At 49.7% G+C, this 13,902-nt stretch overlaps 1 protein-coding gene and 1 pseudogene across 1 annotated transcript; both read right to left on the bottom strand.

Moving 5' to 3' along the window:
* Nucleotides 1–8,116: 8,116 nt before the first annotated feature.
* LOC118635174 lies at nt 8,117–8,202 on the bottom strand (annotated as a pseudogene).
* Nucleotides 8,203–8,686: 484 nt separating this feature from the next.
* ST6GALNAC1 (ST6 N-acetylgalactosaminide alpha-2,6-sialyltransferase 1) lies at nt 8,687–12,463 on the bottom strand. The gene is made up of 8 exons (XM_036269797.1): nt 12,005–12,463; nt 10,680–10,848; nt 10,311–10,482; nt 9,835–9,973; nt 9,503–9,606; nt 9,321–9,410; nt 9,136–9,235; nt 8,687–8,878 (listed from the first exon to the last, which is right to left on the bottom strand). The coding sequence occupies exons 1-8, from the start codon at nt 12,422–12,424 to the stop codon at nt 8,687–8,689; spliced, it is 1,386 nt and encodes a 461-aa protein (XP_036125690.1). The 5' UTR covers nt 12,425–12,463.
* Nucleotides 12,464–13,902: the final 1,439 nt, after the last annotated feature.

Raw genomic sequence — 13,902 nt, 5'->3', positions numbered from 1 at the left:
GAAGACGTCTCTCACTGAACTGTGTTCCTGTTAAGATTTTACTTCAGTTTTGTAAGACCGGGGCAAGGAAGCCAGTCGGAAATGTATTTCTGGGTGACCGTCTTTATCATAGGGGAAAATGACTAGGTGACATGGCGAGAGGCACGAGAAAGGGATGTCTAGTTAAAGGCGTGTTAGGCTAGGGACCACCACAAAGGGCTCTGTCTTTCGTTGGCTCCCCAGAAAGGGGTTTACTGAAGGAGGGCTCTTCAGGGAATACCTGTGAGGGGAGGAGGTAAGGGACAATCAAGCCCAGGTCTCTCCCGGCCGGTGTGGCTCAGCGGCCCATGGACCAGAGAGTCCCGGGTTCAGTTCCTGCTCAGGGCACATACTTTGGTTGTGGTTCATCCCCAGCTCCGGTTGGGGTCGTGCGGGTGGCACTAAGCCAGTGTGTCTCTCTCACATTGAAGTTTCTCTCTCTCTTCCTCCCTGTCTCCCTCCCGCTCTATCTGAAGATTAATGTAAAAATGTCCTCAGGTGAGGATAAAAAAAAAAAGACCAGGTCTTGCCCGGCCAGCGTGGCTCAGTGGTTGAGCATCGACCCATGCACCAAAAAGTCACTGGTTTGATTCCCAGTAGGGGGCATGCAGGAGGCAGCCAATCATTGTTCTCTCTTATCCATGTTTCTATCTATCCTTCTCCCTTCCTCTCTCTAAAATCAATAAATAAAATAAAATAAAAGACCAGATCTCAGGTAACACCTAGGCTTAGGAACCCCAGCGTACGCACAAAATAAAAAATTTGTTTTTCTCCTCTTAATCTGTTTTATGTCAGTTTAATTGTTAGACCAGCCAAAGAACCTAGAAGGGTAGGAGGAAATTCTTTCATCCCTAGCCTGTGTCAAGCCAGAGTTTTGCTTCTGGTCTATCAGATTACTGAACTATGACATCAGAAATGCCAGATAAAGCCCGGCCGGTATGGCTCAGTGAACTGAACGTCAGCCCGCGGACCTAGAGGTCTGGGTTCGATTTCCAGTCAGGGCACATGCCTGGGTTGTGAGCTCGATCCTCAGTGGGGGGTGTGCAGGAGGCAGCCGATCGATGTTGGTCTCTCACATGGATGTTTCTATTTCTCTCTCCCTTCTTTTCTCTCTAAAAGTCAATAAAAACATATTTAAAAAAAAATTAAAACAAAATAAATCTTTAGAAATGCCAGAGAAAGAGACTATCTTTTTTTCAGTGTCTTTCTTTTGCCTTTGGTGTTGTGCAGTCCACCACAGTGCGCTGGATGTGGGTTTCTTATCCTACTTTGTATGTTGCACTTCCTGTCATGTGGATTCATCTCTTCCCTCACATGTTGAGAACTATCGTTCTTGATCTCTTCTAATATTGTCTTGACTCTGTCCTTTTTGTTTTCATTTGGAACCTGGTTTAGGGTTACAGTAGATCTTTTAATTCCATCATCTCTATATTTGTAACTTTCCTTAATTTCAATATTCTTTTATATGTTTATTCTGAAAAATTTTTTTAGATATATTTCTCCATTTACTAATTCTTCTTGTCAATCATGTACAATCTGTGGCTTCACTCATTCATTATGTTTTTTCACTGACAATGATATATTTTTATTTCTAGAAGTTCCATCTAGTTCTTAATCAAATTTGATCATTTTTTATAAATATGTTTTTTGTTTTTTTTTCAGAGAGAGTAAAAGAGAGAGATAAAAGCATCAATGTGATGCCCGGCTGGTGTGGCTCAGTGGTTGAGCATCGACCCCTGCACCAGGAGGTCACCGATTTGATTCCTGGTCAGGGCACATGCCCAGGTTGTGGGCCTGATCCCCAGCGGGGGGCTTGCAGGAGGCAGCCAATCGATGTTCTCTCTCATTGATGTTTCTATCTCTCCCTCTCCCCTCTCTCTCTAAAATCAATAAAGAAAAACTATTTTTAAAAATTAGTAAAAAGAAAAAAAACATTGATTAGAGAGAGAAACATTGATTGACTGCCTCCTGCACGCCCCCTACTGGGGATCAAGCCTGCAACCTGGGTGACCAGGAATCAAACTGGGACCTCTCAGTCCATGGGAGGCCACTCAGTCCACGGAGCTACACTGGCGGGGCAAATCTGATCACTTTTATAGCCTCTTGTTTACTCATTTTGGTAACTGCATTTTAAAAATTCTTTTAGAGATTTCATACAAATATACCTTCTCTTTTGTATCTGATTACTTCAGTATCTGAAGTCCTTGGGGAAGGGCGGACTCAGGTGTTGTTGATCTCAGTGTAAGGGAATCCTGGGGCCTACACTGGGGGTGATTCTTTCCAGTGTATTTGTATGTGCTTTGGTTGAAAGCCAGGGGTTGTACAGTCTTTATTCTCCTTCTATTGTACAGCTTAATGAGAGTGTCAGGTTCAGCCCCCTCCCCCAGCAGCTGGCCCGGGACTTCCTTGTTTCTCTATAGATTGTAGTCCTGATATTGACATTCGCCCTCAAAGCAAGTCTGTGTTTCTTGAAAGCTGGGTGCTTTCTATTCCCAGCTCTGGTTTCAGCTCAGCGTCAGGGAGGTGGCGGGGGAGAAGGATGGGCAGCCCAAGATCTCCCTTACTATGAGCCCAGCAATGCATTCAAGAGACGTTTATTAGTCAAGATATGGTTGTTCTGTTGCAGGATGGTCCCATAAAGTGGCTAATTCAGCAACTGCTCATAAAGGAAATGCTATACCTTTCATATCACTGCTTTTATATGCTTTTAATTTGGAAACTGTACAGAGAGGTTGGAAGAACAGTACAAAGAACTCCCATACTTGCTTTATCCAGATTATCCAGTTGTTAACATTTTGCTGTATTTGCTCTTTCTCTCTCTTGCTCTCTTTCCTGAACCATTTTCCCTGAAGTAAGTAAAATTGCAGATATAATGCCCCTTCATTCCTAAATACTTCTGTCTGTATTTTCCAGGAACAATGACGATTAGATTTTTGGTCACTGAAATTGGGTCCAGAGCCAATAGGCAGAGTTCTCCCACAGTACCACTCCTGTCAATCACAGGAAGCATGATCAGTTACAGACCCCAAGGAATGGTCTACAGGGAAGGACCATCAATTATAGGCCCCTGCCCTGGCCGGTTTGGCTCAGCAGTTAGAGCGTTGGCCTGCAGTCCAGAGAGACCCGGGTTCGGTTCCCACGTAGGGCACGTACCTCGATGTTTCTCTCTCTCTCTCCCTCCCACTCTATCCGAACAAAAAATGGAAAAATGTCCTTGGATGAGGATTAAAAAAAAAAATTACAGGCCCCAACAGGAAAAGATGTACAGTGTGTCTCCAAAGAGATCGACCACCTTAGCAACTCAGCCAATGAGAAATCATCATCTCCCTGAATTCTCTCTTCTGCAGTGGATTTGCTTCAAGACAGCCCCTCCCAGCTTCCTCCTTTTTTCCCCATAAAATAACATTCCTCTCCTTTGTTGGTTGGACCTACCTATGGCTTTTGCTGTAGCTTGCTTGTCCCAAATGGAAATTCGTTGATGTTCCTGAATAAACCCACTTCTGCCGGTAAAATGACTTGTAGTGTTAAGGTCAACAGTTTTAGCATCCATTCATGATTCTTGCTTGAACCCATAAATATGACGTTGGTCAGGTAGTGGTTTCCTTACTTCTTCATTCCAGCTACAATTATTTGGTAACATTCTACTATAAGAAAAAATTGTTTTGCCCTGGCCGGTTTGGCTCAGCGGTTAGAGCGTTGGCCTGCGGACCGGAGAGACCCGGGTTTGGTTCTCGCTAAGGTCACATATCTCAGTTTGTCCCCGGCCCTGGTTGGGGTCGTGTGGGTGGCAACCACTTGATGTATCTCTCTCACGTCGATGTTTCTCTCTCTCTCTCTTCCTCCCTCTTTCCCTCAAGATAAATGCAAAAAAATGTCCTTGGGTGAGGAAAAAAAGAAAAAGTGTTTTTCTCCCCCATTATTTATTTATTGACATCAGTATGGACTCATGGATTCCCATTCTATTCAAAGTGTTGCATTATTCAAAGTGAAATGCATTATTATTATTATTATTTTAAAATATGTTTTCATTGATTTTGAGAGAGAGAAGTAGAGAGGGAGAGAGAAATATTGATGAGAGAGAATCATCGACTGGCTGCCTCCTGCATGCCTCCTACTGGGAATTAAGCCTACAACCCAGGCATGTGCCCTGACTGGGAATAGAACCAGCAGACTCTTGGTGCAGGGGACAGTGCTCAGCCACTGAGCCTCACTGGCTGGGCTTACTATGGTTATTTTTATTCTTAGATTGTCCCTATTTAGCTAGTGGGAGCTCCTTCAAGCGGTTGCTGTCTTCTTTGGAGGGGTCCCCATTCCTTTAGCGCTAATAAGATGTTCCAGGTTCATCTTGTACCCTCTTCATTCCAGGAATCAGCCATTTTCCCAAAAAGCCCTGGTTCCTTAGCATGGAAAATGATATTTAGGAACCCAAGATGTGGGTCCTTTATGTGGTCATTGTTACTGGAGTGTCACTGCTTCTAGGTCCTGTCAGTTGACAGAGCTAAGAAATATATGTGTATGTGTGTATATACACATATACATGTGTACATATCCCCTTACATATAATTCTCTCTCTCTCTCTCTCTCTAACTATCTATGTAAAACCATACAGACACCTGTATGAGAGAGAGAAACATCAGTGTGAGAGAGAGAAACATCAGTGTGAGAGAGAAACATCCATCGGCTGCTTTCCACATACCCCCTCCTGGGGTTTGAGCCACAACCCAGCCATGTGCCCCACCAGCAACTGAACCCAGTATCAAACTGGTGACCTCCCAGTGTATACAATGATGCTCAATCACTGAGCCACATCGACTGGATGGCTGTTCATGTTTTGTGCCCATTTTTCTATTGGATTTTTGGTCTTATTTCCTTTCATGATTGAGTCATTTATATATTAAAGATATTAATCCTTAATTCATGATATATGTGGCAAATAATTTTTCCAGTTTTTAAAAATTTGTCTTTGGACTCATGGTGATTTTTTTTTTTTTTTTTTTTTAATCCTCACCCGAGGACATTTTTTTGTTCAGATAGAGCAGGAGGGAGAGAGAGGAAGAGAGAGAGAGAGAAACATCGATGTGAAGGGACACATCGAGTGGCTGCCACCCGCACGACCAACCAGGGCCGGGGACAAACTGCAACTGAGGTACATGCCCTTAGCGGGAACCGAACCCGGGTCTCTCTGTACCTCAGGCCGACACTCCAACCGTTGAGCCAAACCGGCCAGGGCTGGACTCATGGTGATTTTATTGTCAGACGACGTTTTATCATTTTTGTGTAGTCACATTTATTGATCTTTTATTGCCTTTGAGTTATATATTTAAAAACTTTTTCCTATCCCCAGCCTAAGAGGTATAAATTTACCCATAAAGTCTTTGTATGCTTATCATTTCATTTTTGACACTTAGATCTCAGAACCATCTGGAGTTCATTCTCATGTGCAATGCGGGTTAGAGACCTAGTTTGATCTCTTTCCAAATGGCCATCTGGTTGTCTGAGCACCATCAGTCACAAAGTCTATTTTGACCCAGTGATTTCCATATGTACCTGAGTAGATTTCTGGACTTTCTGGTCATCTGTCTATTGAAAGACACAAGTCTACCAAATTTACTATCAGTAGAGGACCTCCAAATTCACCTCCTCAAATGTAAACTCAGGCCACCCAAACGTAAAGGCTGAGCCCCACTTATCTGGGTCCAAAGTGGAATAAACTGTTGGCTTAACTTACTCGGAAGTCAATTAGAGACATAAGAATCAGAAATCTACCCTGGCCCATGTGGCCCAGTTGGTTGAGCGCTGTCCAGTGCACTGAAGTATTGCCAGTTTGATTCCTGGCCAGGGCACATACCCAGGTTGTGGGTTCAATCCCCGGTCATGGTATGTGCAGGAGGTGATCGATTGATGTTTCGCTTTCACATTGATGTTTCTTTCTCTCTCTCCCCCTCTCCTTTCCTCTTTCTCTCTAAAATAATAATAATAATAAATGGATTAGAAATCTGCATGCAGATGATATGACAGTATCTGAAAGAATCTACTACATACTACTGATGTAGCAAGGTAGCAGGATATAAAATTAACATACAGAAATCAATAGCCTTCATAAACATAAGCAATAACCAGAGAGAGGATACAATATGGAGAAATCCCATTTACAATAGCAACAAAGAAGATAAAATACTGGGCAATAAATTTACCAGAAATATTCGAAATCTGTACGAGGAAAACATTAAAACAGCCCTGAAAGACAAAAAGGTAGATTTGGACAAACAGAAGTATACATTTAGTGCAATTTGAATAGAAATAGCAAAACATTTTTCTAGGTCCTCAGCGGATACTAAAATTCATGTAGAAGAATAAACATATAAAAAGAACGAGGAAAACCTGAAAAAGAAAAGCAGGCACTGCAGAGAATGGGGCGCCAAGATGCTGCCACCTGCCGCCCTGAGCTGGTACTACACCCCTTTTGAGCAAAGCAAATCCAGTCCTGATGGTCTTAGTAATCAGCCTTTAAAACCGAGCACCGAGCATCGTCAAAGGAAGCTGGCTTTTCGCTCTTCTCTTTGTTTGCCTTCCACGCCTTCATCAAGGATTCCCATTCTGTTTAGCATCCTTAGAGTTCTGGGCTTCAGAGTCCAAATCCTGGAGATCGAGCTCAAAGGAATAAGACGACCTGAAATATCTTTGGTTTAGCTCAGATTCTCAGCGTGGGGCTTGAGAAAATGCAGATTTTGGGGGGAATGGGAGAGTGAAAGGGGAAGAAAAAAGATTTTCTTGTTGTGTCAGGTGTTTCACACACATCAATTTTTTATTTTTATTTTTTATTATTTTTTTTTATCCTCACCCGAGGACATTTTTCCATTTTTTGTTCAGGTAGAGTGGGAGAGAGAGAGAGAGGAACAGAGAGAAAAACATCGATGTGAAGGGACACATCGAGTGGTCGCCACCCACACAACCGACCAGGACCGGGGACAAACTGCAACCGAGGTACGCGCCCCTAGCGGGAACCGAACCCGGGTCTCTCTGGACCGCAGGCCGACGCTCTAACCGCTGAGCCAAACCGGCCAGGGCACACATCGATTTTTTAAAATCCGTGTGGAATGGACACCCTAAAAGTCATGTTACAGGCTGGAAAACAGTAGCCTAAGGAAATGTTAAGGGGTGTTTTTTTTTTAAGGGTAAAATTGTGACTCTCATACAAATATAAAATGAATACATGTCAAAGATTTTTTTTTGTTTTTGTTAATTCTCACCCGAGGATATTTTTTCCATCAATTTTAAGAGAGAGTGGAAGGGATGGATAGATAGATGATTGATAGATAGATAGATAGATAGATAGATAGACAGACAGACATCAATGTGAGAGCAACACATTGATTGATTGCCTTCCTTTCCTGTATGTGCCCTGACCAGGGCCAGGGATCAAACCTGCAACCCAGGTACATGCCCTTAACCAGGAATTGAATCTGTGACCCTTTGGTGCACTGGCTGACCCTCTAACCTCTAAGCCACACCAGCCAGGGCATATGTCAAAGATTTTATTGAACACATTAAAGAATGAAGGAACTAGTAGGATGTAAAAACTGGTTCCAAGGAGAACCCCAACTACAGACACACATACTGAAGACAGTCAGGAATGCTAAAGCAAGTTCACTAACAGGTACAGACGGGTCACTCTCCACAGGGAATAGTTACCTGTGTCTTCATTGTACAAAATGTATTTGCATCTCTGTGGGCACGGCTTTGTATTAGCATCAGTTCCTACCACCCCGAGAGTGGTCATGCAGCTCCAAGATGAGGAACAGTGCAGACTCTTTTATTTATTTATTTTATTTTTATTTTTTTAACCCTCACCAGAGGACCTTTTTCCATTTTTTGTTCAGATAGAGTGGGGAGGAGAGAGAGGAAGAGAGAGAGAGAGAGAAACATCGACGTGAAAGGGACACATCGAGTGGCTGCCACCCGCATGACCAACCAGGGCCAGGGACAAACTGCAACCGAGGTACATGCCCTTAGTGGGAACTGAACCCGGGACTCTCTCGTCCGCAGGCCAACGCTCCAACCGCTGAGCCAAACCGGCCAGGGCTATTTTTTCTTTTTCTTAATGCAGTCAAGTTTCCCACATTTGGGGAAGCCACAGGGGTCAGCACATTCGTGATCATGGTTTCTCCCCTGCCAGGTAAGTATATTGTCATTTTTTTAATTTGACAGTCTAAGGGAAAAGAAGTCAGTGCCCCTGACTAAATCGTCAAGTATTACATATTTTAAAATTTCTTGTAGCACACCGGCTGAAAATCGCTTCCCTGGACAAAGAGTGAAATTAAGTGACCACCTTCAAGGCTTCTCAGCTGCTAAGTAGAAGGTCTGGAATTCAAACCCAAATCTGTTTCCATAAATCCAGGTCTGTCCTCTGTGCCAAGTAGCTGTCGAACAGTGAAGGGTGGTTTTCGCCAGAGATCTGTGGTTTTAACCACTCATCACCCATTTAATTAAAATTCCTTGGTCTCAAGAAGGAGCCCTGTCCTCCCCATCCTGGAAACAGAACCTTCGGCAACTCTCCAAGGTCTCCAGATCCTCTGTCGGGGTGCCCCTCCACTGTGAGAACGCTCCCTCCTGCTCCCTCCGGGTCTGGAGGGGCTGGGAGCCTGGCCGAGCCTTGGAGGGGCCCCAGTCAGATCTTCGGTTTGGAAGTTACCGGGCGCTGGTACAGCCTGATTATACCTTCATTATGTAGCCGCTTCCAGAGTGTTCTCTCTAAGCTGAAGTCATGGTTGGTGTAAAAGATTGTCTTTTTCCAGGACTTATCATAGTAGTGATCCGAGAAGCGCTCGTGGCCCTCGGTGATGAAGCCGTAGGCGCTCACCTACGGAAACGGTGGAGGAGAAACAGGGGCTGCGTCGCTCCCTCCCAGGGCCCACTTAGAGGCCAACTCTGTGTGTGCTGGGGGCGGGTCCCCTCATTCCTGTCTCCCTGGAGGTCTGGGTGCAGGCCGCGGGATGCACCCACACCCACACCCACTCCACCCGAGAGGCGTGCAGCCCGTCCAGCTGCTGCCCCGTGCTGAGCAGGGCAGCAATGCCCGGAGCCGTTTCTCCTCCTGCTCTCGGAGCAGAGCCTCACCTTGTCACAGAGCTGAAGGGCAGTGAGGAGCAGGAAGGCCCCCGTGGTGGGGCGGTATATTCTCCAGTGGGCAGTGTCCAGGGTCTTAGACCTCAGAAACCTGTGAAACACACCCCCCCCCCTCCAACTGTCAGGAGGCTGCCAGGATGAGAGGGACCCAGCCCCCTCCAGGCTTCTGCTCCTACCTGTTCTTCATGTATCGGAGCACGTCGGGGTGCAGCAGTAGGTACCTGTCCAATTGCAAGGCCTCCCGAAAAGCTACCTGGGGCCTTTGCCTGTGGGCAGGAGCGGTCATTCAGGCTCAGTTCTCCTGCCTCAGCTCCTCACTAAGCACCTCAGCCCGGGGGGGGGGGGGGGCACTGGGCACCTGAACCAGAAGAGGCTCTTTTTCTCGAAGGTCCGATTCAGGAGCAGAGCTTCCAGCCACTCATAGTCCCGGGTGCCTTCCAGAAAGTGCAGGTAGCGGATGTCCTGGGGACCAAGGACAGTGAGTGGCCCAGGAGTACTGCCCGCAGGACCCCAGGCTGGGAGGCCCGGCTCCGACTCGACTGCCCGCCTGCTCTCAGGCCTGGTCCGCCCTGCCTCCCCACGGCAGAGCCTGTACCAACCGCAGGCTCCGGGCCGGGAGGCTCACCTCCCTGTCCCACCTGTGTCCCCCTCTCCAGAGTCTGTGTGGCCGGCCCATTCCTCGTTGCTCACCTTCCCCAGAGGCGCGTGCTGGAAACCTCGCCTGCCCAGCGTGTACAGCGACTGGGTCAGGGAGAAGGTGGTGAAGCCATAGAAGGACGTCCGAGTACCCACGTCCTCTTCGTAGCCCTTGGTGATAGCTCCGCCCAATCTGAGCAGAAAGGCAAACAGTGGACAGAATGCAGGAGTGCGGAGGGTGCTGTGTGAAGGTGGGGGGCGAGAGGAAGAAGTGGGGAGGCTGCAGTCATGTAGGGAAGCTCTCTGGAGAGCCCAGGAATTCCCCCTCCAAGATACAGGCCTGGAGCACCCTATCAACTGTCACAAGAACCTGTCTGCAAGAGGGGCCCGCCGGGGGCGGAGCCCGCCTGGGGAGGGGCCCGCCTGGGGAGGGGCCCACCGGGGGAGGGGCCCGCGGGGGAGGGGCCTCCGGGGGCGGGGCCGCGGGGGAGGGGCCCGCGGGGGGAGAGGCCTCCGGGGGCGGGGCTCACCGGAACACGTAGTCGTGGCTGTCTATCTCTTGGCCCACGTGGGAGTTGTTCAGAATGCCCCCGTTGCCCACCACGGCACAGCTGATGCAGTGGGTGCTCCCAGCTGGGAGGCTGGCCAGGAGCAGCTGCTGCTGGGCCACTGGAGGGAAGCGGGTCACGACCTTCTGCACCACTGGAACAAGGGGGACCCTCCATTCAGAGCCCCGGGAAGGCCAGGCTGGGCCCATCCTTCCTCCCAGGACTGGTGGCCCCAGTGAAGGCGCAGACCCGAGACGAAAAGCCCTGGCTGAGCGCACAGCCAGGCTCGGGGGCCCGGACTGGCCGGGGGCCCGGACTCGCTCGGGCCGGGACTCGCTCGGGCGGACTCACAGGAGTAGTTGAGCTCCATGAAGCCGAAAGGCGGCGCGAAGTGCTCCAGGCGGTCCCACTCGCTCTGGTTGAAGTGTCGGGAGTCCAGGAAGAGGGTGAGGTTGGGCAGAAAGAGATTCTGGAGCCAGAGTGACTGGGAGGCCCTCACCTTGATGGAGTCAGTGCAGGTCTACATGCATGAGGGCGGGTCAGGCGGGGAGAGGCCCAGAGGGCCAGGCTGGCTGGTGGCAGGGGCAGAGAGCAGCCTCCGTGGGGAAGGCCTGCGGCTGCCACCTGCCCGTCCTGGCTTCCCAGTGGGCCGGCTGTGGGTGGCTCTCAAGGCAGACGCACTTGGTGAGTGTGAGAGACACGGAACAGCCTGGGATGTCCTACGTATTCGGTGTGCGTGCGAGGGTTGCAATGATGTGTGATCATACGTGTTTTCTTTCTTTTCTTTTTTGGTTAATCCTCACCCAAGGATATTTTTCCATTGATTTTTTTTTTTAATCCTCACCGGAGGACATTTTTCCATTTTTTGCTCAGACAGAGTGGGAGAGAGAGAGAGAAACATCGACGTGAAAGGGACACATCGAGTGGCTGCCGCCCACATAATCCAACCAGGGCCGGGAACATACTGCAACTGAGGTACATGCCCTTAGCAGGAACTGAACCTGGGTCTCCCTGGACCGCAGGCCGATGCTCTACCACTGAGCCAAACCCACCAGGGCGATGATTTTTTTTTTTAGCGAGAGAGTGGAAGGGAAAGAGGGGGGAAGAGAGAGAGAAACAGAGGTAAGAGAGACACATCGATTGGTTGCCTCCCACATGAACCCAATTGGGGCTGGGGATCAAACCTGCAACTCAGGTACCTGGCCTTTGACTGGAATCGACCCATGACCCTTTGGTCCACAGGCCAATGTGCTAACCACTGAGAAAAACTGTCCAGGGCCATCATACATGTTTTCCTTTTTTTTTTTATCCTCATCCGAGGACATTTTTCCATTTTTGTACAGACAGAGTGGGAGGGAGAGAGAGAGGGAAACATCGATGTGAAAGGGACACATCGAGTGGCTGCCACCCACACGACCAACCAGGTCCGGGGACAAACTGCAACCGAGGTACATGCCCTTAGCGGGAACCGAACCCGGGTCTCTCAGGACCGCAGGCGGATGCTCTAACCGCTGAGCCAAATCAGCCAGGGCTTTTTTTCTTTTTTTAAATTCCTCACCTGAGGATACTTTTCCATTTATCTCAGAGTGGGAGGGAGGGAGGGGCTGGGGGTGGGCTGAATTCCCGGTGGGCTTCAGAACAGGGATGCATAGGGCAGGGGTTGTGGCAAAACTCACCGTCTGTAAGCCCTCCACATCCAAGCTGTAATTTTCCTCAAAACCCCACTTGGGCTCAGACTTAAAGTTGGCGGCCTGCAGCCTCGGGCCCATCTGCGGGGTGGGGCTCTGGAAAGGGGCAGAGGGGGTGGCCCGGGCTGGCCCCTTGGACGGGACCATCGCTGGGGTCACTCCTTGTGTTTTCCTTCCTGGAGACCCTGCTCCCGTGGTGGCCAGCACCTCAGCCCGACGTTCCAGAAGGGGTGTCCTTGCTGTGGATGCCCGAGGCTTCGCTGACACTGTCCTTGCGGCTGTTGGCTTCTCACCCTCATCCCTCCTTCCTTCCGTTGCCCTTGAGTCCTGACTTGGAGGTGACAGCGCCTCTGTCCCGTTGGAGGCCATGCCCCTGTCCCAACTTTCCTGGGACAGCATGTCCACCATGGTGTCCTTCCTCTCCTGGCTCTTGAGTAATGCTGTCCTTGCTGTGCTGGGCCCTGGGGCCATGGGGTGACCTGTGGCCTCGGGGTGAGTGTCCAGCGTGCTGTTCTGCTTGGGCCCTAGGTGGGCGGAGGTCCTCCATTCCACGGTGGGTGCCGGGGAAGGGGCCTTTTGTAGCAGCGATTCTGAAGACCTTTCTTTAATCTTCTCTATCTTCTCATGCCTGGGGACAGAGAGAACCTTGATGAAGGGTGGGGACTGGAGAAACTGGTCAGGAGCATGCCGACTGTGTGCTGGTGGGCCTCGGGCAGACCTCAAACCAGTCTCCATGAGATGCGGTGTTTCCATCTCGTGCGGAAAGTAAGCATCACCTTCCGGAAACCTCCCTCTGACCCGCAAAGAAATCTTTCTGGGCCTTGGCCGGTCTGGCTCAGCGGGAGAGTGTTGGCCCGCAGACCAATGAGTCCTGTGTTCGAGTCCAGTCAAGGGCACGTACCTCAGTTGTGGTTCGTCCCCGGCCCTGGTCGGGGTCATGCGGGAGGCAGCCAGTCGATGTGTCTCTCTCACCTCAATGTTTCTCTCTCTTCCTCTCTTTCTACCTGAAGATAAATAGAAAAAGAAAGAAACCTTGCTGGGAGCCTGGGGTTTGGGCAGAGTGGGGTGCGGGGAGCAGAGCTGAGGTGTTCCCGCTGCTACGGCCACAGGCCCTGTGCCGGGTTCTCCGCGGCCCCAGCGGACACTGGACTCCAGACCGAGTCCTAAGAATAAGTTTGTATGGCCCTAGCCCCGTCACCTCCTAGCTGTGGGATTGTGCCATTCAGCTGCCTTTTTTAAAACACATGAAGTGTAGGGAACCACGGTGACCCTGTCGAGGAAAATGGGAAAGACCCATTTATGTCAAGACTAGAGCTGCCAGCCCCGATTTGGAAAAGGTCTGCCTTCCAGATTCAGTCCGGACGCTGCCTGAAAACAGGCGGTTGCCGTTGCGTGGTGGGGCGGCGGGTACCAATTCAGGAGGTCTTTGTCCAGGGCCCGCTGTATCCGCCACACGCCAGGGGCTGGACATCACGAAAGGCCTTTTCTCAGCCACAAGCAAGAGGAACTGTAGTGACAGCCAGTCGGGTCGCCCCGGGGTCCCTCCTTGTGAAGGAAGGGCAGGCGCTGTGGGAACAAGGAAGTCTTCCTGGAGGAGGTGCCCTCCGATCTTAGGCTGGGGAGGAGGGCTTTTCAGTGTTGGAACTGTTGAGTGTCTAGGAAGCAGAGCGGGGCTGGGGGCTGGGGGGCCAGGAGATGGTCTCAAACAGGTGGGCAGGACTAGATTATTATTCGTGTTGCACGTCTCACGGAGGCCTTTAGACTCTATCTCTGTTTACACGGCCAGGAGGAGCTATGGGAGATGGGGGGCAGGTGCTGAAGGGAGGAGTCGAGGCACACAGTGATTTCCATCCCAGAATGCTTTTTTTAAAAATTCTCACCCAAGG

Source organism: Molossus molossus, unplaced genomic scaffold (genome assembly GCF_014108415.1).
Source record: "Molossus molossus isolate mMolMol1 unplaced genomic scaffold, mMolMol1.p scaffold_m16_p_19, whole genome shotgun sequence".
Lineage (NCBI taxonomy): Eukaryota > Metazoa > Chordata > Mammalia > Chiroptera > Molossidae > Molossus > Molossus molossus.
This window is presented reverse-complemented; position numbering and strand designations above follow the sequence as displayed.

Coding starts and splice junctions, on each gene's coding strand:
- ST6GALNAC1 (XM_036269797.1), bottom strand. CDS start 12,424: ATGGTGGACATGCTGTCCCAGGAAAGTTGGGACAGGGGCATGGCCTCC. Junction 9,411..9,502: donor AAGAGCCTCTTCTGGTTCAG/GTGCCCAGTGCC, acceptor TCCTGCCCACAG/GCAAAGGCCCCAGGTAGCTT. Junction 8,879..9,135: donor CCCTTCAGCTCTGTGACAAG/GTGAGGCTCTGC, acceptor CCGTTTCCGTAG/GTGAGCGCCTACGGCTTCAT.